The sequence below is a fragment of the Engystomops pustulosus genome, chromosome 1 (genome assembly GCF_040894005.1).
Source record: "Engystomops pustulosus chromosome 1, aEngPut4.maternal, whole genome shotgun sequence".
In the NCBI taxonomy this organism is placed as follows: Eukaryota; Metazoa; Chordata; class Amphibia; order Anura; family Leptodactylidae; genus Engystomops; species Engystomops pustulosus.
Genome location: NC_092411.1, coordinates 304,663,708 through 304,689,946, shown reverse-complemented (window position 1 = coordinate 304,689,946; position 26,239 = coordinate 304,663,708). Strand labels below are relative to the sequence as shown.

General features: G+C 51.0%; 1 protein-coding gene across 2 annotated transcripts in view; it reads left to right on the top strand.

Annotated features, from left to right (window-relative positions):
- LOC140084766 (interleukin-12 subunit beta-like) overlaps window positions 1-12,786 on the top strand; it is a 58,683-nt gene extending 45,897 nt beyond the window's left edge. For both annotated transcript variants that reach the window (XM_072126478.1, XM_072126479.1), the window contains 2 exons: window positions 7,456-7,589; window positions 12,594-12,786. In XM_072126478.1, the coding sequence (XP_071982579.1) occupies window positions 7,456-7,589; window positions 12,594-12,716 (257 nt within the window). In that variant the 3' untranslated portion in view covers window positions 12,717-12,786. The remainder of the gene's footprint in view (window positions 1-7,455; window positions 7,590-12,593) is intronic.
- The last annotated feature ends 13,453 nt before the right edge of the window (window positions 12,787-26,239 follow it).

The window sequence follows — 26,239 nt, the reverse complement described above, 5'->3', positions numbered from 1 at the left end:
CTAGAGATGAGGCTGAGAGGATGAGATAGTGCAGGACAAGGCAAGAAAGCAGGCGCAGCACAGGAGAAGTCCTAGAGATGAGGCTGAGAGGATGAGATACTGCAGGACAAGGCAAGAGAACAGGCGCAGCACAGAAGAAGTCCTAGAGATGAGGCTGAGAGGATGAGATAGTGCAGGACAAGGCAAGAGAACTGGCGCAGCACAGGAGAAGTCCTAGAGATGAGGCTGAGAGGATGAGATGCTGCAGGACAAGGCAAGAGAACAGGCGCAGCACAGAAGAAGTCCTAGAGATGAGGCTGAGAGGATGAGATAGTGCAGGACAAGGCAAGAGAGCAGGCGCAGCACAGGAGAAGTCCTAGAGATGAGGCTGAGAGGATGAGATAGTGCAGGACAAGGCAAGAGAACTGGCACAGCACAGGAGAAGTCCTAGAGATGAGGCTGAGAGGATGAGATAGTGCAGGACAAGGCAAGAAAGCAGGCGCAGCACAGGAGAAGTCCTAGAGATGAGGCTGAGAGGATGAGATACTGCAGGACAAGGCAAGAGAACAGGCGCAGCACAGGAGAAGTTCTATATAAAGGCTGAGAGGATGAGATAGTGCAGGACTAGACAAGAGAACTGGCGCAGCACAGGAGAAGTCCTAGAGATAAGGCTGAGAGGATGAGATACTGCAGGACAAGGCAAGAGAACAGGCGCAGCACAGAAGAAGTCCTAGAGATGAGGCTGAGAGGATGAGATAGTGCAGGACAAGGCAAGAGAGCTGGCGCAGCACAGGAGAAGTCCTAGAGATGAGGCTGAGAGGATGAGATACTGCAGGACAAGGCAAGAGAACAGGCGCAGCACAGAAGAAGTCCTAGAGATGAGGCTGAGAGGATGAGATAGTGCAGGACAAGGCAAGAGAGCAGGCGCAGCACAGGAGAAGTCCTAGAGATGAGGCTGAGAGGATGAGATACTGCAGGACAAGGCAAGAGAACAGGCGCAGCACAGAAGAAGTCCTAGAGATGAGGCTGAGAGGATGAGATACTGCAGGACAAGGCAAGAGAACAGGCGCAGCACAGAAGAAGTCCTAGAGATGAGGCTGAGAGGATGAGATACTGCAGGACAAGGCAAGAGAACAGGCGCAGCACAGGAGAAGTTCTATAGATAAGGCTGAGAGGATGAGATAGTGCAAGACTAGGCAAGAGAACTGGCGCAGCACAGGAGAAGTCCTAGAGATGAGGCTGAGAGTATGAGATACTGCAGGACAAGGCAAGAGAACAGGCGCAGCACAGAAGAAGTCCTAGAGATGAGGCTGAGAGGATGAGATAGTGCAGGACAAGGCAAGAGAACTGGCGCAGCACAGGAGAAGTCCTAGAGATGAGGCTGAGAGGATGAGATAGTGCAGGACAAGGCAAGAGAACAGGCGCAGCACAGGAGAAGTCCTAGAGATGAGGCTGAGAGGATGAGATACTGCAGGACAAGGCAAGAGAACTGGCGCAGCACAGGAGAAGTCCTAGAGATGAGGCTGAGAGGAGGAGTTAGTGAAGGAAAAGGCAGGAGAACTGGGGCAGCACAGGAGAAGTCCTAGAGATGAGGCTGAGAGGATAAGATAGTGCAGGACTAGGCAAGAGAACAGGCGCAGCACAGGAGAAGTCCTAGAGATGAGGCTGAGAGGATGAGATACTGCAGGACAAGGCAAGAGAACAGGCGCAGCACAGAAGAAGTCCTAGAGATGAGGCTGAGAGGATGAGATACTGCAGGACAAGGCAAGAGAACAGGCGCAGCACAGGAGAAGTCCTAGAGATGAGGCTGAGAGGATGAGATACTGCAGGACAAGGCAAGAGAACTGGCGCAGCACAGGAGAAGTCCTAGAGATGAGGGTGAGAGGAGGAGTTAGTGAAGGAAAAGGCAAGAGAACTGGGGCAGCACAGGAGAAGTCCTAGAGATGAGGCTGAGAGGATAAGATAGTGCAGGACAAGGCAAGAGAACTGGCTCAGCACAGGAGAAGTCCTAGAGATGAGGCTGAGAGGATGAGATACTGCAGGACAAGGCAAGAGAACAGGCGCAGCACAGAAGAAGTCCTAGAGATGAGGCTGAGAGGATGAGATACTGCAGGACAAGGCAAGAGAACAGGCGCAGCACAAGAAAAGTCCTAGAGATGAGGCTGAGAGGATGAGATACTGCAGGACAAGGCAAGAGAACAGGCGCAGCACAGGAGAAGTTCTATAGATGAGGCTGAGAGGATGAGATAGTGCAGGACAAGGCAAGAGAACAGGCGCAGCACAGGAGAAGTCCTAGAGATGATGCTGAGAGGATGAGATAGTGCAGGACTAGGCAAGAGAACTGGCGCAGCACAGGAGAAGTCCTAGAGATGAGGCTGAGAGGATGAGATACTGCAAGACAAGGCAAGAGAACAGACGCAGCACAGGAGAATTCCTAGAGATGAGGCTGAGAGGATGAGATACTGCAAGACAAGGCAAGAGAACAGACGAAGCACAGGAGAATTCCTAGAGATGAGGCTGAGAGGATGAGATACTGCAAGACAAGGCAAGAGAACAGACGCAGCACAGGAGAAGTCCTAGAGATGAGGCTGAGAGGATGAGATAGTGCAGGACAAGGCAAGAGAACAGACGCAGCACAGGAGAAGTCCTAGAGATGAGGCTGAGAGGATGAGATACTGCAAGACAAGGCAAGAGAACAGGCGCAGCACAAGAGAAGTCCTAGAGATGATACTGAGAGGATGAGATAGTGCAGGACAAGGCAAGAGAGCAGGCGCAGCACAGGAGAAGTCCTAGAGATGAGGCTGAGAGGATAAGATAGTGCAGGACTAGGCAAGAGAACAGGCGCAGCACAGGAGAAGTCCTAGAGATGATGCTGAGAGGATGAGGTCATGCAGGACAAGGCAAGAGAAGAGGCGCAGCACAGGAGAAGTCCTAGAGATGAGGCTGAGAGGATGAGATAGTGCAGGGACAAGGCAAGAGAACTGGGGCAGCACAGGAGAAGTCCTAGAGATGAGGCTGAGAGGATGAGATAGTGCAGGACTAGGCAAGAGAGCAGGCGCAGCACAGGAGAAGTCCAAGAGATGAGGCTGAGAGGATGAGATACTGCAGGAGAAGGCAAGAGAACTGAAGCAGCACAGGAGAAGTCCTAGAGATGAGGCTGAGAGGATGAGTTAGTGGAGGAAAAGGCAAGAGAACTGGGGCAGCACAGGAGAAGTCATAAAGATGAGGCTGAGAGGATAAGATAGTGCAGGACTAGGCAAGAGAACAGGCGCAGCACAGGAGAAGTCCTAGAGATGAGGCTGAGAGGATGAGATAGTGCAGGACAAGGCAAGAGAACTGGCGCAGCACAGGAGAAGTCCTAGAGATGAGGCTGAGAGGATGAGATACTGCAGGACAAGGCAAGAGAACAGGCGCAGCACAGGAGAAGTCCTAGAGATGAGGCTGAGAGGATGAGATACTGCAGGAAGAGGCAAGAGAAAAGGCACAGCACAGGAGAAGTTCTATAGATAAGGCTGAGAGGATGAGATAGTGCAGGACAAGGCAAGAGAACTGGCGCAGCACAGGAGAAGTCCTAGAGATGAGGCTGAGAGGATGAGATACTGCAGGACAAGGCAAGAGAACAGGCGCAGCACAGAAGAAGTCCTAGAGATGAGGCTGAGAGGATAAGATAGTGCAGGACAAGGCAAGAGAACAGGCGCAGCACAGGAGAAGTCCTAGAGATGAGGCTGAGAGGATGAGATAGTGCAGGACAAGGCAAGAGAACTGGCGCAGCACAGGAGAAGTCCTAGAGATGAGGCTGAGAGGATGAGATACTGCAAGACAAGGCAAGAGAACAGACGCAGCACAGGAGAATTCCTAGAGATGAGGCTGAGAGGATGAGATACTACAAGACAAGGCAAGAGAACAGACGCAGCACAGAAGAAGTCCTAGAGATGAGGCTGAGAGGATGAGATATTGCAGGGCAAGGCAAGAGAACAGACGCAGCACAGGAGAAGTCCTAGAGATGAGGCTGAGAGGATGAGATAGTGCAGGACAAGGCAAGAGAACTGGCGCAGCACAGGAGAAGTCCTAGAGATGAGACTGAGAGGATGAGATACTGCAAGACAAGGCAAGAGAACAGGCGTAGCACAAGAGAAGTCCTAGAGATGATACTGAGAGGATGAGATAGTGCAGGACAAGGCAAGAGAACAGGCGCAGCACAAGAGAAGTCCTAGAGATGAGGCTGAGAGATTGAGATACTGCAGGACAAGGCAAGAGAACAGGCGCAGCACAGAAGAAGTCCTAGAGATGAGGCTGAGAGGATGAGATAGTGCAGGACAAGGCAAGAGAACTGGCGCAGCACAGGAGAAGTCCTAGAGATGAGGCTGAGAGGATGAGATAGTGCAGGACAAGGCAAGAGAACTGGCGCAGCACAGGAGAAGTTCTATAGATAAGGCTGAGAGGATGAGATAGTGCAGGACTAGGCAAGAGAACTGGCGCAGCACAGGAGAAGTCTTAGAGATGAGGCTGAGAGGATGAGATACTGCAAGACAAGGCAAGAGAACAGACGCAGCACAGGAGAATTCCTAGAGATGAGGCTGAGAGGATGAGATACTACAAGACAAGGCAAGAGAACAGACGCAGCACAGGAGAAGTCCTAGAGATGAGGCTGAGAGGATGAGATATTGCAGGACAAGGCAAGAGAACAGACGCAGCACAGGAGAAGTCCTAGAGATGATACTGAGAGGATGAGATACTGCAAGACAAGGCAAGAGAACAGGCGCAGCACAAGAGAAGTCCTAGAGATGATACTGAGAGCATGAGATAGTGCAGGACAAGGCAAGAGAACAGGCGCAGCACAAGAGAAGTCCTAGAGATGAGGCTGAGAGATTGAGATAGTGCAGGACAAGGTAAGAGAGCAGGCGCAGCACAGAAGAAGTCCTAGAGATGAGGCTGAGAGGATAAGATAGTGCAGGACTAGGCAAGAGAACAGGCGCAGCACAGGAGAAGTCCTAGAGATGATGCTGAGAGGATGAGGTCATGCAGGACAAGGCAAGAGAAGAGGCGCAGCACAGGAGAAGTCCTAGAGATGAGGCTGAGAGGATGAGATAGTGCAGGACTAGGCAAGAGAGCAGGCGCAGCACAGGAGAAGTCCAAGCGATGAGGCTGAGAGGATGAGATACTGCAGGAGAAGGCAAGAGAACTGACGCAGCACAGGAGAAGTCCTAGAGATGAGGCTGAGAGGATGAGTTAGTGGAGGAAAAGGCAAGAGAACTGGGGCAGCACAGGAGAAGTCATAAAGATGAGGCTGAGAGGATAAGATAGTGCAGGACTAGGCAAGAGAACAGGCGCAGCACAGGAGAAGTCCTAGAGATGAGGCTGAGAGGATGAGATAGTGCAGGACAAGGCAAGAGAACTGGCGCAGCACAGGAGAAGTCCTAGAGATGAGGCTGAGAGGATGAGATAGTGCAGGACAAGGCAAGAGAACAGGCGCAGCACAGGAGAAGTCCTAGAGATGAGGCTGAGAGGATGAGATACTGCAGGAAGAGGCAAGAGAACAGGCGCAGCAAAGGAGAAGTTCTTTAGATAAGGCTGAGAGGATGAGATAGTGCAGGACTAGGCAAGAGAACTGGCGCAGCACAGGAGAAGTCCTAGAGATGAGGCTGAGAGGATGAGATTCTGCAGGACAAGGCAAGAGAACAGGCGCAGCACAAGAGAAGTCCTAGAGATGAGGCTGAGAGGATGAGATAGTGCAGGACAAGGCAAGAGAACAGGCGCAGCACAAGAGAAGTCCTAGAGATGAGGCTGAGAGGATGAGATACTGCAGGACAAGGCAAGAGAACAGGCGCAGCACAGACGAAGTCCTAGAGATGAGGCTGAGAGGATAAGATAGTGCAGGACAAGGCAAGAGAACAGGCGCAGCACAGAAGAAGTCCTAGAGATGATACTGAGAGGATGAGATAGTGCAGGACAAGGCAAGAGAACAGGCGCAGCACAAGAGAAGTCCTAGAGATGATACTGAGAGGATGAGATAGTGCAGGACAAGGAAAGAGAGCAGGCGCAGCACAGGAGAAGTCCTAGAGATGAGGCTGAGAGGATGAGATAGTGCAGGACAATACAAGAGAACTGGCGCAGCACAGGAGAAGTCCTAGAGATGAGACTGAGAGGATGAGATACTGCAGGACAAGGCAAGAGAACAGGCGCAGCACAGAAGAAGTCCTTGAGATGAGGCTGAGAGGATGAGATAGTGCAGGACAAGGAAAGAGAGCAGGCGCAGCACAAGAGAAGTCCTAGAGATGAGGCTGAGAGGATGAGATAGTGCAGGACAAGGCAAGAGAACAGGCGCAGCACAAGAGAAGTCCTAGAGATGAGGCTGAGAGGATGAGATACTGCAGGACAAGGCAAGAGAACAGGCGCAGCACAGACGAAGTCCTAGAGATGAGGCTGAGAGGATAAGATAGTGCAGGACAAGGCAAGAGAACAGGCGCAGCACAGAAGAAGTCCTAGAGATGATACTGAGAGGATGAGATAGTGCAGGACAAGGCAAGAGAACAGGCGCAGCACAAGAGAAGTCCTAGAGATGATACTGAGAGGATGAGATAGTGCAGGACAAGGAAAGAGAGCAGGCGCAGCACAGGAGAAGTCCTAGAGATGAGGCTGAGAGGATGAGATAGTGCAGGACAATACAAGAGAACTGGCGCAGCACAGGAGAAGTCCTAGAGATGAGACTGAGAGGATGAGATACTGCAGGACAAGGCAAGAGAACAGGCGCAGCACAGAAGAAGTCCTTGAGATGAGGCTGAGAGGATGAGATAGTGCAGGACAAGGAAAGAGAGCAGGCGCAGCACAGGAGAAGTCCTAGAGATGAGGCTGAGAGGATGAGATAGTGCAGGACAATACAAGAGAACTGGCGCAGCACAGGAGAAGTCCTAGAGATGAGACTGAGAGGATGAGATACTGCAGGACAAGGCAAGAGAACAGGCGCAGCACAGAAGAAGTCCTAGAGATGAGGCTGAGAGGATGAGATAGTGCAGGACAAGGAAAGAGAGCAGGCGCAGCACAGGAGAAGTCCTAGAGATGAGGCTGAGAGGATGAGATAGTGCAGGACAATGCAAGAGAACTGGCGCAGCACAGGAGAAGTCCTAGAGATGAGACTGAGAGGATGAGATACTGCAGGACAAGGCAAGAGAACAGGCGCAGCACAGGAGAAGTCCTAGAGATGAGGCTGAGAGGATGAGATAGTGCAGGACAAGGAAAGAGAACAGACGCAGCACAGGAGAAGTCCTAGAGATGAGGCTGAGAGGATGAGATAGTGCAGGACAAGGAAAGAGAATAGACGTTGCACAGGAGAAGTCCAAGAGATGAGGCTGAGAGGATGAGATAGTGCAGGACAAGGCAAGAGAACAGGCGCAGCACAGGAGAAGTCCTAGAGATGATACTGAGAGGATGAGATAGTGGACCATGTAGTAAGGTGGATTGTGGTTTCTGATCTTCTAGTGGTGCCCCGAGCCCCGGAGAACGTGACTGTCACTAGGGAGAAGATCTTCTGGTCGAGTCTATCGTGGACGCTTTCTCCCTCCTTCTTCCCATTGTTTTTCGAGGTTAGAGTCCTCTATCGGAACAATTCTTCCGTAAGTATCAGTTCCGATGAGAGCAGTACCCCTCCCCAAACCCAACATCTGTATATGTAACATAATTCCAATTCTCACCCCTATCTATGCCCCCCTATAATCTCTATACCTCCATCTCTCTAGGTGCCCCCCTCTTATCTCTATGCCCCCATCTCTCTAGGTGCCCCCCTCTTATCTCTATGCCCCCATCTCTCTAGGTGCCTCCTCTTATCTCTATGCCTCCATCTCTCTAGGTGTCTCCTCTTATCTCTATGCCTCCATCTCTCTAGGTGCCTCCTCTTATCTCTATGCCTCCATCTCTCTAGGTGCCCCTCTTATCTCTATGCCTCCATCTCTCTAGGTGCCCCCTCTTATCTCTATACCTCCATCTCTCTAGGTGCCCCTCTTATCTCTATGCCCCCATCTCTCTAGGTGCCCCTCTTATCTCTATGCCTCCATCTCTCTAGGTGCCCCACTCTTATCTCTATGCCTCCATCTCTCTAGTTGCCCCCCTCTTATCTCTATGCCCCCATCTCTCTAGGTGTCTCCTCTTATCTCTATGCCTCCATCTCTCTAGGTGCCCCTCTTATCTCTATGCCCCCATCTCTCTAGGTGCCCATCTTATCTCTATGCCTCCATCTCTCTAGGTGCCCCTCTTATCTCTATGCCTCCATCTCTCTAGGTGTCTCCTCTTATCTCTATGCCTCCATCTCTCTAGGTGCCCCTCTTATCTCTATGCCTTCATCTCTCTAGGTGCCCCTCTTATCTCTATGCCCCCATCTCTCTAGGTGCCTCCTCTTATCTCTATGCCCCCATCTCTCTAGGTGCCCCTCTTATCTCTATGCCCCCATCTCTCTAGGTGCCCCCTCTTATCTCTATGCCTCCATCTCTCTAGGTGCCCCCTCTTATCTCTATGCCTCCATCTCTCTAGGTGCCCCCTCTTATCTCTATGCCTCCATCTCTCTAGGTGCCCCCCTCTTATCTCTATGCCTCCATCTCTCTAGGTGCCCCCTCTTATCTCTATGCCCCCATCTCTCTAGGTCCCCCTCTTATCTCTATGCCCCCATCTCTCTAGGTGCCCCCTCTTATCTCTATGCCCCCATCTCTCTAGGTGCCCCTCTTATCTCTATGCCCCCATCTCTCTAGGTGCCCCCTCTTATCTCTATGCCTCCATCTCTCTAGGTGCCCCTCTTATCTCTATGCCCCCTTCTCTCTAGGTGCCCCCTATAATATCTATGCCCCATCTCTCTAGGTGTCTCCCTCTTATCTCTATGCCTCCATCTCTCTAGGTGCCCCTCTTATCTCTATGCCCCCTTCTCTCTAGGTGCCCCCTATAATATCTATGCCCCATCTCTCTAGGTGTCTCCCTCTTATCTCTATGCCTCCATCTCTCTAGGTGCCTCCTCTTATCTCTATATGTCCATCTCTCTAGGTGCCTCCTCTTATCTCTATGCCTCCATCTCTCTAGGTGCCTCCCTTATCTCTATGCCTCCATCTCTCTAGGTGCCTCCTCTTATCTCTATATGTCCATCTCTCTAGGTGCCCCTCTTATCTCTATGCCTCCATCTCTCTAGGTGCCTCCTCTTATCTCTATGCCCCCATCTCTCTAGGTACCTCCTCTTATCTCTATGCCCCCATCTCTCTAGGTGCCCCTCTTATCTCTATGCCCCCATCTCTCTAGGTGCCCCCCTTATCGCTATGCCTCCATCTCTCTAGGAGCCCCTCTTTTCTCTATGCCTCCATCTCTCTAGGTGTCTCCTTTTTTCTCTATGCCTCGATCTCTCTTGGTGCCCCCCCTTATCTCTATGCCTCCATCTCTCTTGGTGCCCCTCTTATCTCTATGCCTCCATCTCTCTAGGTGCCTCCTCTTATCTCTATGCCCTCATCTCTCTAGGTGCCCCCCTTATCGCTATGCCTCCATCTCTCTAGGAGCCCCTCTTTTCTCTATGCCTCCATCTCTCTAGGTGTCTCCTTTTTTCTCTATGCCTCGATCTCTCTTGGTGCCTCCCTTATCTCTATGCCTCCATCTCTCTAGGTGCCCCTCTTATCTCTATGCCTCCATCTCTCTAAGTGCCCTTCTTATCTCTATGCCTCCATCTCTCTAGGTGCCCCCTTCTTATCTCTATGCCCCCATCTCTCTAGGTGCCCCCTCTTATCTCTATGCCCCCATCTCTCTAGGTGTCTCCTCTTATCTCTATGACTCCATCTCTCTAGGTGCCCCCCTCTTATCTCTATGCCCCCATCTCTCTAGGTGCCCCCCTTATCTCTATGCCCCCATCTCTCTAGGTGCCCCCCTCTTATCTCTATGCCCCCATCTCTCTAGGTGCCCCTCTTATCTCTATGCCTCCATCTCTCTAGATGCCTCCTCTTATCTCTATGCCCCCATCTCTCTAGGTGCCCCCTCTTATCTCTATGCCTCCATCTCTCTAGGTGCCTCCCTTATCTTTATGCCTCCATCTCTCTAGGTGCCTCCCTTATCTCTATGCCTCCATCTCTCTAGGTGTCTCCTCTTATCTCTATGCCTCCATCTCTCTAGGTGCCCCTCTTATCTCTATGCCTCCATCTCTCTAGGTGCCCCTCTTATCTCTATGCCTCCATCTCTCTAGGTGCCTCCCTTATCTCTATGCCTCCATCTCTCTAGGTGCCCCCTCTTATCTCTATGCCTCCATCTCTCTAGGTGCCCCTCTTATCTCTATGCCCCCATCTCTCTAGGTGCCTCCCTTATCTCTATGCCTCCATCTCTCTAGGTGACTCCCTTATCTCTATGCCTCCGTCTCATCATTGGAGCTCCTTCCCCAGGCCTCACAATTCTTCCTCTTCAGGGGACCCTGGTGGGAAGTTACAATAATGATTGTATCTTCTCTTCTGCTTTCTGCTATATTTGTGTCCTCCTGGTGCTGATGTGACATCTTACAGAACCACAAAGGGTCCAACCTTCCGCCTGAGGCTGCGTTCACACGTTCAGTTCTTCAGTTGCAGTTTTTGACTCCATAAGCAGGTGTGGATGATGATGGGTGAGGACGTATCATGGAGAGAAGCTTCTCCTCCACTCTTCGCTCCAGATTTGGTTGGGACATTGAAAACTATAACTGAAAAAGAAAATGTGCGAAGCATTTACTGTTATTAGCTGCCAGCAGAGGCTTCACCTTGTCCCCCAGGCTAATCTCCATTTGCCATGATTCCTGGTAACCATGGGAAACTGTATAGAACAGCTAGAGATGAGAGGAGGCTTGTTGGGAGGAGCTGCAGGAGAGGAGAGCAAGAAAATAGGACCTGGATGATGTCACAAGCATGTGACTCATCACATGCTTCAGGTCGTCCAATGACAAACAAGATGTCCTGATGTCTGTTAAAACTATTCTATTTTTTGTCCAGTTTTGCTTTGTGTTGCCTTTTTAGTTGGTGATAGATCGGTGGGGTTTTTTTGCAGTTTGGGCACCTGGTCTCTAGAGGTTCCCCATCACTGATGGAGGAGATTGGGAGCCCTGGAAGATTTCATCTGTGGAGAATAATCCATTGTGTTGGGGTGATGCCCCCACAGTCTGGAGAACGCATGGGAGACATGAAGGTGGCCCTCATGGGAGACATGGAGGTGGCCCTCATGGGAGACATGGAGGTGGCCCTCGTGGGAGACATGGAGGTGGCCCTCGTGGGAGACATGGAGGCGGCCCTCGTGGGAGACATGGAGGCGGCCCTCGTGGGAGACATGGAGATGGCCCTCGTGGGAGACATGAAGGCGGCCCTCGTGGGAGACATGGAGGCGGCCCTCGTGGGAGACATGGAGGCGGCCCTCGTGGGAGACATGGAGGTGGCCCTCGTGGGAGACATGGAGGTGGCCCTCGTGGGAGACATGGAGGTGGCTCTCATGGGAGACATGGAGATGGCCCTCATGGGAGACATGGAGGTGGCCCTCATGGGAGACATAAAGTGGCCCTCATGGGAGACATAAAGTGGCCCTCATGGGAGACATAAAGTGGCCCTCATGGGAGACATGGAGGTGGCCCTCATGGGAGACATGGAGGTGGCCCTCATGGGAGACATGGAGGTGGCCCTCATGGGAGACATAAAGGTGGCCCTCATGGGAGACATAAAGGTGGCCCTCATGGGAGACATGGAGATAGCCCTCATGGGAGACATGAAGGTAGCCCTCATGGGAGACATGAAGGTAGCCCTCATGGGAGACATGAAGGTAGCCCTCATGGGAGACATGGAGATGGCCCTCATGGGAGACATGGAGGTGGCCCTCATGGGAGACATGAAGGTAGCCCTCATGGGAGACATAAAGGTGGCCCTCATGGGAGACATAAAGGTGGCCCTCATGGGAGACATAAAGGTGGCCCTCATGGGAGACATAAAGGTGGCCCTCATGGGAAACATAAAGGTGGCCCTCATGGGAGACATGGAGATGGCCCTCATGGGAGACATGGAGGCGGCCCTCATGGGAGACATGAAGGTGGCCCTCATGGGAGACATGGAGATGGCCCTCATGGGAGACATGGAGATGGCCCTCATGGGAGACATGGAGGTGGCCCTCATGGGAGACATGGAGGTGGCCCTCATGGGAGACATGGAGGTGGCCCTCATGGGAAACATAAAGGTGGCCCTCATGGGAGACATGGAGATAGCCCTCATGGGAGACATGAAGGTAGCCCTCATGGGAGACATGGAGATGGCCCTCATGGGAGACATAAAGGTGGCCCTCATGGGAGACATAAATGTGGCCCTCATGGGAGACATGAAGGTGGCCCTCATGGGAGACATGAAGGTGGCCCTCATGGGAGACATGGAGGTGGCCCTCATGGGAGACATGGAGGTGGCCCTCATGGGAGACATGGAGGTGGCCCTCATGGGAGACATAAAGGTGGCCCTCATGGGAGACATAAAGGTGGCCCTCATGGGAGACATGGAGGTGGCCCACATGGGAGACATGGAGATGGCCCTCATGGGAGACATGGAGGTGGCCCTCATGGGAGATACATGTGGTCTACTGTACAGAAATTCTGGAGAGTTTCGTTTGTTTTTCAGGTGACAACAACCACCCAGGAGCAGAATTACAGCGTGAAGGATGTCAACTCGTTTGCTGTCCGCTGCCGAGACCTCTACGAGCCGTCAGCGTGGAGCTCCTGGACCCCAGAAGTGAAGATCTGACAATGTCTTCCTCCCGGTCACCTACATGTCCAGCATTTACTCCTATTAAACCAGATATCACACACAGTCATCTGAAGAGCGCAGAGGTTTTTGGCTTTCTGTACATGACTGGGAGGCCGCACCTTGCCTCATAACAACATTAAGACCGAACATAGTATGTTGAGAAAATTGTTGACGTACCGTGTTAGCCAGGAAAAATCAAAAATCTGATGTAAATACTTTTGTGTAAAAACTACAAAAGTGCTTAAGGAATGATACCTTTATTGGCTAACCAGAAAAATGATATTTGGTGCAAGCGTTCAGGGCACACAGGCCCCTTCTTCAGGCATGGATACAAATGAAGCACTGAGAGAAAAACACAATATTTGAGGGATGTTACAACAAGTTATTAGTACATATGGTGAGACTCAATTAAGATAAGCTGGGGCAATAAAACTAGAGGTTATGTTACACAGAGAAGGGTGATGGGCAGGGGGTGGGGAGCTAGGATGGCAGGGGTCTGGAGTTAGTCTCTTGTGGGGATTGAAGCGAGTCCATGTAATGAGCCATAAATCCAGGTGCAATATTGAGGCCTTGTGTCAGTGACTGAAAGGTCATCATCAGTTTGAACTCCCAGGTTTTCCTTTCTCTGTTGTCCTTAAAGTCACCTTTCAGTATTAGGACCTTTAAATCCTTCTCGCTGTGGCCTGGTCCAGAAAAGTGTTTTCCCACAGGTGTGTCCATCCCCTCACTTATTGTGTGTCTGTGAGAATTCATCCTGCGTCTCCCCAATGTATATATTATTTGTGTGACACCTCATTGGAGGATGTACAGGAGAATGTGCCCGGGATGTCGTAGTCCTGTTGTGTGTTGGGGATGTGGACAGTGCTGGATGATAGAACATGCGCACAAGTCTTGCATCTTTTGTTGGGGCAGGGAAAAGTGCCAGTCTGTGTAGGTGGTGAGAGGGCACTTCTTACCAGGAGATTCCTCATGTTTGGTGGCTGTTTGTAGGCAAGGAGGGGTAGGTCCGGGAATATGTCCTTTAGCCTGTTGTCCTTAAGAAGAATGGCTTGGAGATCTGCTGCAATTTTCTTTAAAATCTTCATTTGTGGGTTGTACATGACCACCAGGGGTGCTCTGCACTTGTCCTCTTTGTATTGGTATTCCAGCAGGCTGCTCCCTGGGATCCTTGTAGCTCTGTGGATCTGTCTATCTATAACCAGCGGGTGATACCCCTGTTGTAAGAATGTTCTTCTTAGTGATAGAATGTGTTGTTCTCTATCCTCACTCTCTGAGCAGATCCGGATGTATCTCAGAGCTTGGCTGTAGACAATAGATTTCTTGATATGTTTTGGATGGAAACTGTTCCACTTTAGGTACGCTGGACGGCCTGAAGGTTTTTGATAAATTGTAGTTTGTATGCTGTTGTCCCTAATGTATATGGTTGTATCCAGGAAATGTGCCTTAGATTTTGAGTAGTCCAGGGAGAGTTTTATGGTAGGATGGAATTTGTTATAACTTTTGTGGAAAGACAAGAGTTCCTCCTCAGATCCTGAGCGGATAATAAGCAGGTCATCAATATAGCGGAAGTATGCTAGAGGTTGAGTGGCACAGGTTGTAAGAAACTCCTCCTCTAGTTTTGCCATGAACAGGTTGGCATACTGTGGTGACATTCTTCTCCCCATGGCACTTCCCATACACTGCAAGTAAATGTCCTCACCAAAGGAGAAATAATTGTGATGCAGTACAAACCTGAGAAGCTGCAGGACGGGTGCTGTGGCCAGGTTGTTCTTCTGCAGAAAGTATTTACAAGCAGCTCTACCATCTTCATGTGGGATGTTGGAATAGAGGAATAGAAACATCCCTAGTTGCCAATATTGTGCCATCTGGTAGTGGACCCAGGTTGGAAAGTTTGCGGAGGATGTCGGTGGTGTCTTGGACACAGCTAGGTGTTCTCCACCCAGCCAAAGATACCTTCAGTTACAGTTCCACCACCAAAAGTGATTGGTCTCCCTGGATTGCCATCTTTATGTATTTTTGGGAGCCTGTAGAATGTACCTATTCTGGGAGTGTTTGGTATTAAGTCCAGTAGAGAGTCAGATATTGGGTCAAAGCCATTAATGATCTCAGTAAGTTCTCTTGTATATTGTACAGTCGGATCTTCCCTCAATGGTGTGTAGTATCTTTCATCAGAAAGTTGTCTGTTAGCTTCCTGAATGTAATCTGAAGTGTTGATAATTACTACAGCTCCACCTTTATCTGCTGGTTTGATGACAATATCTTTGTTGGATTTTAATGACCGTATGGCTTTTCTTTCTTGTATGCTTAGGTTGTCCGTGATGTTGTGATTTCTGTCTAACAATTCAGATTTCACTTTTTTTCTGAAACAGTCTATGTAGTAATCCAAGGTTTGATTAAATCCGGGTTGAGGGGTCCAATTAGACTTTTTCCTCTTTCTTGATGTTTCATGTCCCGGGTCAGTCTGTAATGTGGTCTCACTTTTGTCAAAAAAGAATTCTTTCAGTCGTAATCTGCGAAAAAATTCTTCTACATCACTGCAGAATTGTACCTTGTCAAGTGGTTTTGTGGGACAAAATGTCAGTCCTTTAGATAAAACATTTATCTCCACTTTGCTAGGTTTATACTGAGAGAGGTTTACAACAGGGGATGATGCATCCAAGTTGTGATGTTGACTTTTCTTACCTTGTTCTTTGAGACCTGCTCTCATCCTTAACCTGTTAAGTTTTTTTAGTTTGTTGGTAATAAGTTGATCTTGTAAATTATTGAAAAAGTTCTCCAATGTGTTTATAGCCAGGCTCGACCCTGTTCCTTGTATTGTGTCCATCATACAATTAATATCATTTTAAGACCGAACAATGAGTGTGAGGAGGAGGAGGTATAATGTGAGGAGAAGGAGGTAAAATGTGAGGAGGAGGTATAATGTGAGGAGGTATAATGTGAGGAGGAGGAGGAGGTATAATGTGAGGAGGAGGTATAATGTGAGGAGGGGGAGGAGGTATAATGTGAGGAGGAGAAGGAGGTATAATGTGAGGAGGAGGAGGTATAATGTGAGGAGGAGGAGGAGGTATAATGTGAGGAGGAGGAGGTATAATGTGAGGAGGAGGGGCCGGGGACTGTGAGGGATTTCGGTGGTTCGCCAGTTTTAAAAATGCTATTTCTCGCGATTGGCCCCCTCCTTTCTGGGCAGCCACCTAAGGCTGGGCTCAGCTAGGGGAAGTGGCCGCCCTCCGGTTATAAAATTTGAGTACACGTGGGGGGGGCCTCTTTCCTTCTACCTTCAGGACCAACAAGGTGTGAAGTCTAAGACCCCCCCCCCCCCACGTGCCATCACTTACCCAGCGAGTCTAAGTTACTGGATGGACAAGTGATGGAGCGGATAGTGAAGGAAGGCGCAGGCTGGATGTCCTCATGAAGTGCAGCGCTGCGCTGGGAGACCATCAGGGGATCGGACCGGCGCCTGCATCCCCCCACCGGTACCAGGCCTGCCAGATGCCTCTGCCCGAATGCGGCACCTGGCAATTGGACGGCACTTTCGCAACAGCGCTCCCCCTGCTCCCCACCTCCTCCTCCGGTGACCCCCGACGTCCTCCCTGGCAGCGCGTCATCTGCAGCAGCTTTGGAGCAGGCGAAGAGAGAGGGCGGCCCGTGCGCTGCATCATACCACCGGACCGCCTCAGCCCTGGGGAAGAAGAATCCCTCGCCGCAGGTTACAGGCTCACCAGCACCCTGCAGCACCACTGATCAGCGTGGGCCCCGGCCTGTCACTCCTCCTGGGGTAAGAAGCACGATCCGCAAATGTCCGCCACCCCACCCCCCCTGCCCCATCCCATCACCCTTATTGTAATCCCTCCCTTCCTCCCCAGGCCCAAAACCCCCCAGAGGCAACAAAAAAGCCTCCCCCTGTACCTCCATGCTGCCTCCACTCCTCCGGCCCTGTCACTGCAGCAGCACATGTCTCCTCAGCACAGCTCCCTCTCCTCCCTCCCCCTCAGGCAGTGAATCACCCAATGACACTAGATGTCGCACCCCCATCCTACACCCCCCCCCCAGCCATGGTAGGAGGCACGCCCGACCCGCCACTTACCATCTCCATAGCTACAGCGGCGCCGACCACTACCTCTGCACCGCATAACACTAACACTGACACCACACACACTAGGGGTCATTTACTAAGGGCCCGAATCGCGTTTTTCCGACGGGTTATCTGAATATTTCCGATTTGCGCCGATTTTCCCTGAATTGCCCCGCGATTTTGTAGCGTATCGGCGCCGGCATGCACGCAACGGGGTTGTAAAAAATGCAGACGGATTCGGAAAAACCGCCGCATTTTTTAAAAAAAAGTGTCGCTTGACACGCGCTTACCTGCACCCAGGATAGCTCAGTGAACTTCAGTGCATTCTGACGGACTTCAGCGCAGCAGCGCCACCTGGTGGACATCGAGGGAACTACCTTAGTGAATCCCGGCCGGACCCAAATCCTCCGCAGAGAAAACGCCGCTGGATCGCAAATGGACCGGGTAAGTAAATCTGCCCCACTATATCATCCCTAAAATCGGTTCTATCTCAGTTAGAATCAAACCAACAAGAGAGTAGCGCTTGGTGGAGGTACGATGAGGAGTTTCGTCACAGCCTATCACTTAACCCCAGTGTCTGCTGGGGGTCCAAGGCCACGGAGGTCTGGTTACAGCTGATATTGGCACAACGCTCACAACAGCCCTTTTCAGGGTCCACCGCAGGTCCAGCTCAGCAGTCTGCCCCCCGCGGGTCACGAGTCCACCGGAGCATGCTGGCTGCACAGCGAGGGCCATTGCAGATAACTCATGCAGGTCCAGCTCAGCAGTCTGCCCCCGCGGGTCACGAGTCCACCGGAGCATGCTGGCTGCACATTGCAGATAACTCATGCAGGTCCAGCTCAGCAGTCTGCCCCCCGCGGGTCACGAGTCCACCGGAGCATGCTGGCTGCACAGCGAGGGCCATTGCAGATAACTCATGCAGGTCCAAGCACGAGTGTTCAATCTGCGCTGGTAATCACTCCGCCTTGTGATGCTACCGCAAAAACAAAAACAACTCCTCCCCGTCCCAATCCACGAACTCCGGTGAACGTGCACAGGCTCGCTCACTGGCTAAAGTTATATCCCAAGAAACGGGAAGCGAGCCTTCTAGAAGGCGGTCTTCTTCTCGGTTTCTTTATCCTGCACAAACCTTCCACTACCCTTTTTATGTGCAGTAATCTGTTATCTGTCCGGGAAAACCCCCTCTTGGCTCTTCAAAAAGTTTCAAAAGAGGTTCAATTAGGCAGAATGGCCGGCCCCTTTGTAGATCCCCATTTTAACAACCTCAGGGTTTCTCCCCTTGGCCTGGTCCCTAAGAAGGAAACGGGATCCTTTAGATTAATCCACCACTTGTTTTTCCCCAAGGGTGCGTCTGTTAATGACGACATCTCAAAGGAGGACGCAGCTGTATCCTATGTTTCCTTCGACTGGGCCATAAACTTGGTTAGGCAGGCAGGCCAGGGGGCGCTCTTAGCCAGATCTGACATAGAGTCTGCCTTTAGGTGGTTGCCAGTTCACCCGTCATGCTTCCATCTTTTAGGGGCCATTATTATTATGACATGTGTCTTCCCATGGGCTGCTCCATCTCATGTTACTATTTTGAGGTATTCAGCAGTTTCTTGGAGTGGATCTTGGGCTATGACACAGGTCTCTTTTCTATCACCCATTACCTGGACGACTTCTTGTTTGTTGGCGAATGGGATTCCGAATCTTGCTCCTTTCTCTTGCGGAGGTTTACTTCGTTGATGGAGTACATCGGAGTTCCGTTATCCGCGGATAAGACAGTCGGGCCGGTCACCAACCTTTCCTTCCTGGGAATTGAGTTGGATACAGTGGAGATGACATTTAGACTCCCAAGCGACAAGATATCTCGCTTAAGGCAAGAAAGAAGCTTTCTCTTAGGCAAACGAAAGGCTACTCTGCGGCAATTCCAGGTCTTACTGGGCCTGCTAAATTTTGCTTGCAGAGTCATCCCAAAGGGCCGCGCTGTTTCCCGTCGGTTATCCCTGGCCACGAAAGGAGTAGTAAAACCAACACACTTTATTAGAGTGACCAATCCCCTTTAGGAAGACTTGCAGGTTTTAATGGATCTGGGATCCTTCAGGAAGCAGAAACCGACAGCGTTTCTTTAGGCTTGCCCATTCCCGCCACGGGTAGTAGCTGCGCTGCTATAATAGGCAATGATTGGTACGGGGAGGATTGGCCGTCTTTATGGTTAAGACAGAGCCTTAATAAAAACACCACCCTCACACACCTTTTTGCTCTAGTGGTCGCCATAGAAACGTGGGCTTCGGTTTTGGCCAACCACAGAGTAGGTCTGTGGTTCGAAGATCGCGGTTTAGTGCACGCAGTCAATAGCCTTTCTTCCCCTTCATACCCGGTACTCGCGTTGCTCCGACACTTAGTCCTGCGGTGCTTACAATCCAACATCTGGCTTAGGGCTAAGCTTAGGGCTCGGCTAATGCCTTGTCTCGTTCACAATTTCAGAGCTTCAGAGAACTCCACGGGTCCCCGGCAGAGAAGGGCATTGCTTGCCTGCAGTCCTTATGGAAGCTGCTCGAGAACAGCTCGTAGACTTGTTAAAAGGATCGGTGTCTGCAGCCACGTGGCAGAAGGACTCTTCTTCCTGGAAGCAGTGGCTCTATACCCGCAGAGAAGGACTCTTCTTCCTGGAAGCAGTGGCTAGCCATCTCCTGTGGCTCTATACCCGCAGAGAAGGACTCTTCTTCCTGGAAGCAGTGGCTAGCCATCTCCTGTGGCTCTATACCCGCAGAGAAGGACCAGCTTGTAAGGCACTCACTCATTTTATAAAGCAAAGCACAGTTTAGCCGGCCTGGCTTTTATGCTAAAAATTCCCCACCGTCCTGATGTTACAAAGACATTCCCCATAAAGCAAATTATGAAGGAAAAAAGCAAAGTCTCTTCATGACTCACACAGACCGGTATCACTGCCGTTATTCTCCCGTATTATTTCCATCTTGCACTTAGTATGCAGCGATGACTATGAAGTTTCCTTGTTTAGTTCGGCCTTTGCTATGGCCTTTTTGCGGGGCGCTACGGATCGGGGAGCTAGTTCCTCTCAGTGCGGTAAAATCGGGCGGTTTGCTACAATCGGACGTGCTAGTCAGCAATACTGGGGTAAAAATTTGGATACGGAAGTCAAAAACGGATGCTTTTGATAGAGGAACATGGATTACAATACTTCCCATGTCTTCAGACCCGCGCCCGGTTTCTGTGATCCGGAGATATGCCCATATACGCCCAGAGGGTCCGAATTTTTTACTTCATCGTTCAGGTTCCCCCCTGTTCCGTTTCCAGTTTAGTGCGGTTTTTAAGAAAGCAATTCTATATTTGGGTTTAAACCCAAAAGAATTTGGCACTCACTCGTTTTGCATTGGTGCGGCGGCCACGGCGACCACGGCGCACTCTTGTGGCATGAGTGAGGAAGCAATAAAACACTTGGAAGATGGAAGTCGGATTGTCCTACATCCGACCAGATCTGTAATAACTTTCTGTAACGTTATCGTTTATCTGTAGGTTGCGCTATCCTTCGTTTTGTTGACCCATGTATGGATTGTTGGGGATTCCTTCATCCACTGGGCACAGCGGAGGTCATGCGGTGTGACTTTAGGCCTCAGGGATGCTAGGGTGCACTGGCGTGGCGTGCGCGGCATGCGCTGGACCCAGGTTCTTCCGGAGGTAGTCGATATAAGCAGGAGCTGCCGGGGTAACGCGCTCCTCCTCCTCCATGTGGGCGGGAAGCTGGGTGAGCTCTGAGCCCTGATGAAGGAGGACCTGGCTCGTTTACCCTCTTTTTTTAGGAAAGTGACACTTGGCTGGTGTGAAATTGTCCCTCGTTGTCACTGGCGAGGCGCCCGCGATCACCAGGCAATTAATAGACCAGGAAGATTATAAATATTAGGATCTCCAAGCACGTCTCAGATCTGGGTGGGGTGGCTTTTCGCTATTTAGAATTGGGGGGGACATTAGGCACCTGCTGATGGGTGACGGGAGTAGGGTCTGCAGGAGTTGGCGGAGAAGGCGTTCGCCTTGGGCAGTGGGGGGGGGGTTTGCAGCCAGCGCTAGTGCGCATTGGCGGCTCCGTGGTGAAGGATAGACATGCCCGAAGGCGAAGAAGACACCCACATGACACCCACATGACATCCACATGACCCCCACATGTCACCCACATGACACCCACATGTCACCCACATGACACCCACATGTCACCCACATGACACCCACATGACACCCACATGACCCCCACATGTCACCCACATGACACCCACATGGCACCCACATGACACCCACATGTCACCCACATGACACCCACATGACACCCACATGTCACCCACATGACACCCACATGTCACCCACATGGCACCCACATGTCACCCACATGACACCCACATGTCACCCACATGACACCCACATGGCACCCACATGGCACCCACATGACACCCACATGTCACCCACATGACACCCACATGACACCCACATGTCACCCACATGACACCCACATGACACCCACATGACACCCACATGACACCCACATGTCACCCACATGACACCCACATGGCACCCACATGACACCCACATGTCACCCACATGTCACCCACATGACACCCACATGTCACCCACATGACACCCACATGACACCCACATGTCACCCACATGGCACCCACATGTCACCCACATGTCACCCACATGACACCCACATGGCACCCACATGACACCCACATGGCACCCACATGACACCCACATGTCACCCACATGACACCCACATGACACCCACATGTCACCCACATGACACCCACATGACACCCACATGACACCCACATGACACCCACATGTCACCCACATGACACCCACATGGCACCCACATGACACCCACATGTCACCCACATGTCACCCACATGACACCCACATGTCACCCACATGACACCCACATGACACCCACATGTCACCCACATGGCACCCACATGTCACCCACATGTCACCCACATGACACCCACATGACACCCACATGTCACCCACATGGCACCCACATGTCACCCACATGGCACCCACATGACACCCACATGGCACCCACTGTCCTGCGGCAGCCGCCATCTCGGGGGGAGAGCTCCATACAACAATCAGACGGGCACTGAAATTATGTTCTTTTGTTTTATTGTTTACAAACATTTTCAACTCATTAAAGTTTACAAGGTTAAATTATATCTTAATAAAATTCCTGTGACCTGTGACCTGTGACCTGTGACCTCCCACACTCCAAACCAGGAACATTTCTCCGCTTTTTCTGAGTTTGTTTTTAACTCGGGGTCAGTGGCCAATTGTTTGCTTAGATTACAAATCCCCACAGTCCCTGGTGAGCAGTGATAGTGATGATGATGGGGGTAGTAGTGACCTGGTGACCAGTGATAGTGATGATGATGGGGGTAGTAGTGACCTGGTGACCAGTGATAGTGATGATGATGGGGGTAGTAGTGACCTGGTGAGCAGTGATAGTGATGATGATGGGGGTAGTAGTGACCTGGTGAGCAGTGATAGTGATGATGATGGGGGTAGTAGTGACCTGGTGACCAGTGATAGTGATGATGATGGGGGTAGTAGTGACCTGGTGAGCAGTGATAGTGATGATGATGGGGGTAGTAGTGACCTGGTGACCAGTGATAGTGATGATGATGGGGGTAGTAGTGACCTGGTGACCAGTGATAGTGATGATGATGGGGGTAGTAGTGACCTGGTGAGCAGTGATAGTGATGATGATGGGGGTAGTAGTGACCTGGTGACCAGTGATAGTGATGATGATGGGGGTAGTAGTGACCTGGTGAGCAGTGATAGTGATGATGATGGGGGTAGTAGTGACCTGGTGACCAGTGATAGTGATGATGATGGGGGTAGTAGTGACCTGGTGAGCAGTGATAGTGATGATGATGGGGGTAGTAGTGACCTGGTGAGCAGTGATAGTGATGATGATGGGGGTAGTAGTGACCTGGTGACCAGTGATAGTGATGATGATGGGGGTAGTAGTGACCTGGTGAGCAGTGATAGTGATGATGATGGGGGTAGTAGTGACCTGGTGAGCAGTGATAGTGATGATGATGGGGGTAGTAGTGACCTGGTGACCAGTGATAGTGATGATGATGGGGGTAGTAGTGACCTGGTGAGCAGTGATAGTGATGATGATGGGGGTAGTAGTGACCTGGTGACCAGTGATAGTGATGATGATGGGGGTAGTAGTGACCTGGTGACCAGTGATAGTGATGATGATGGGGGTAGTAGTGACCTGGTGAGCAGTGATAGTGATGATGATGGGGGTAGTAGTGACCTGGTGACCAGTGATAGTGATGATGATGGGGGTAGTAGTGACCTGGTGAGCAGTGATAGTGATGATGATGGGGGTTGTAGTGACCTGGTGAGCAGTGATAGTGATGATGATGGGGGTAGTAGTGACCTGGTGAGCAGTGATAGTGATGATGATGGGGGTAGTAGTGACCTGGTGAGCAGTGATAGTGATGATGATGGGGGTAGTAGTGACCTGGTGAGCAGTGATAGTGATGATGATGGGGGTAGTAGTGACCTGGTGAGCAGTGATAGTGATGATGATGGGGGTAGTAGTGACCTGGTGAGCAGTGATAGTGATGATGATGGGGGTAGTAGTGACCTGGTGACCAGTGATAGTGATGATGATGGGGGTAGTAGTGACCTGGTGACCAGTGATAGTGATGATGATGGGGGTAGTAGTGACCTGGTGACCAGTGATAGTGATGATGATGGGGGTAGTAGTGACCTGGTGACCAGTGATAGTGATGATGATGGGGGTAGTAGTGACCTGGTGACCAGTGATAGTGATGATGATGGGGGTAGTAGTGACCTGGTGACCAGTGATAGTGATGATGATGGGGGTAGTAGTGACCTGGTGACCAGTGATAGTGATGATGATGGGGGTAGTAGTGACCTGGTGAGCAGTGATAGTGATGATGATGGGGGTAGTAGTGACCTGGTGAGCAGTGATAGTGATGATGATGGGGGTAGTAGTGACCTGGTGAGCAGTGATAGTGATGATGATGGGGGTAGTAGTGACCTGGTGACCAGTGATAGTGATGATGATGGGGGTAGTAGTGACCTGGTGACCAGTGATAGTGATGATGATGGGGGTAGTAGTGACCGGGTGACCAGTGATAGTGATGATGATGGGGGTAGTAGTGACCTGGTGAGCAGTGATAGTGATGATGATGGGGGTAGTAGTGACCTGGTGAGCAGTGATAGTGATGATGATGGGGGTAGTAGTGACCTGGTGAGCAGTGATAGTGATGATGATGGGGGTAGTAGTGACCTGGTGAGCAGTGATAGTGATGATGATGGGGGTAGTAGTGACATGGTGAGCAGTGATAGTGATGATGATGGGGGTAGTAGTGACCTGGTGAGCAGTGATAGTGATGATGATGGGGGTAGTAGTGACCTGGTGAGCAGTGATAGTGATGATGATGGGGGTAGTAGTGACCTGGTGAGCAGTGATAGTGATGATGATGGGGGTAGTAGTGACCTGGTGACCAGTGATAGTGATGATGATGGGGGTAGTAGTGACCTGGTGACCAGTGATAGTGATGATGATGGGGGTAGTAGTGACCTGGTGAGCAGTGATAGTGATGATGATGGGGGTAGTAGTGACCTGGTGAGCAGTGATAGTGATGATGATGGGGGTAGTAGTGACCTGGTGAGCAGTGATAGTGATGATGATGGGGGTAGTAGTGACCTGGTGAGCAGTGATAGTGATGATGATGGGGGTAGTAGTGACCTGGTGAGCAGTGATAGTGATGATGATGGGGGTAGTAGTGACCTGGTGAGCAGTGATAGTGATGATGATGGGGGTAGTAGTGACCTGGTGAGCAGTGATAGTGATGATGATGGGGGTAGTAGTGACCTGGTGAGCAGTGATAGTGATGATGATGGGGGTAGTAGTGACCTGGTGAGCAGTGATAGTGATGATGATGGGGGTAGTAGTGACCTGGTGAGCAGTGATAGTGATGATGATGGGGGTAGTAGTGACCTGGTGAGCAGTGATAGTGATGATGATGGGGGTAGTAGTGACCTGGTGAGCAGTGATAGTGATGATGATGGGGGTAGTAGTGACCTGGTGAGCAGTGATAGTGATGATGATGGGGGTAGTAGTGACCTGGTGAGCAGTGATAGTGATGATGATGGGGGTAGTAGTGACCTGGTGAGCAGTGATAGTGATGATGATGGGGGTAGTAGTGACCTGGTGAGCAGTGATAGTGATGATGATGGGGGTAGTAGTGACCTGGTGAGCAGTGATAGTGATGATGATGGGGGTAGTAGTGACCTGGTGAGCAGTGATAGTGATGATGATGGGGGTAGTAGTGACCTGGTGAGCAGTGATAGTGATGATGATGGGGGTAGTAGTGACCTGGTGAGCAGTGATAGTGATGATGATGGGGGTAGTAGTGACCTGGTGAGCAGTGATAGTGATGATGATGGGGGTAGTAGTGACCTGGTGAGCAGTGATAGTGATGATGATGGGGGTAGTAGTGACCTGGTGAGCAGTGATAGTGATGATGATGGGGGTAGTAGTGACCTGGTGACCAGTGATAGTGATGATGATGGGGGTAGTAGTGACCTGGTGAGCAGTGATAGTGATGATGATGGGGGTAGTAGTGACCTGGTGACCAGTGATAGTGATGATGATGGGGGTAGTAGTGACCTGGTGAGCAGTGATAGTGATGATGATGGGGGTAGTAGTGACCTGGTGAGCAGTGATAGTGATGATGATGGGGGTAGTAGTGACCTGGTGAGCAGTGATAGTGATGATGATGGGGGTAGTAGTGACCTGGTGACCAGTGATAGTGATGATGATGGGGGTAGTAGTGACCTGGTGAGCAGTGATAGTGATGATGATGGGGGTAGTAGTGACCTGGTGAGCAGTGATAGTGATGATGATGGGGGTAGTAGTGACCTGGTGAGCAGTGATAGTGATGATGATGGGGGTAGTAGTGACCTGGTGAGCAGTGATAGTGATGATGATGGGGGTAGTAGTGACCTGGTGAGCAGTGATAGTGATGATGATGGGGGTAGTAGTGACCTGGTGAGCAGTGATAGTGATGATGATGGGGGTAGTAGTGACCTGGTGAGCAGTGATAGTGATGATGATGGGGGTAGTAGTGACCTGGTGAGCAGTGATAGTGATGATGATGGGGGTAGTAGTGACCTGGTGAGCAGTGATAGTGATGATGATGGGGGTAGTAGTGACCTGGTGAGCAGTGATAGTGATGATGATGGGGGTAGTAGTGACCTGGTGAGCAGTGATAGTGATGATGATGGGGGTAGTAGTGACCTGGTGACCAGTGATAGTGATGATGATGGGGGTAGTAGTGACCTGGTGAGCAGTGATAGTGATGATGATGGGGGTAGTAGTGACCTGGTGAGCAGTGATAGTGATGATGAT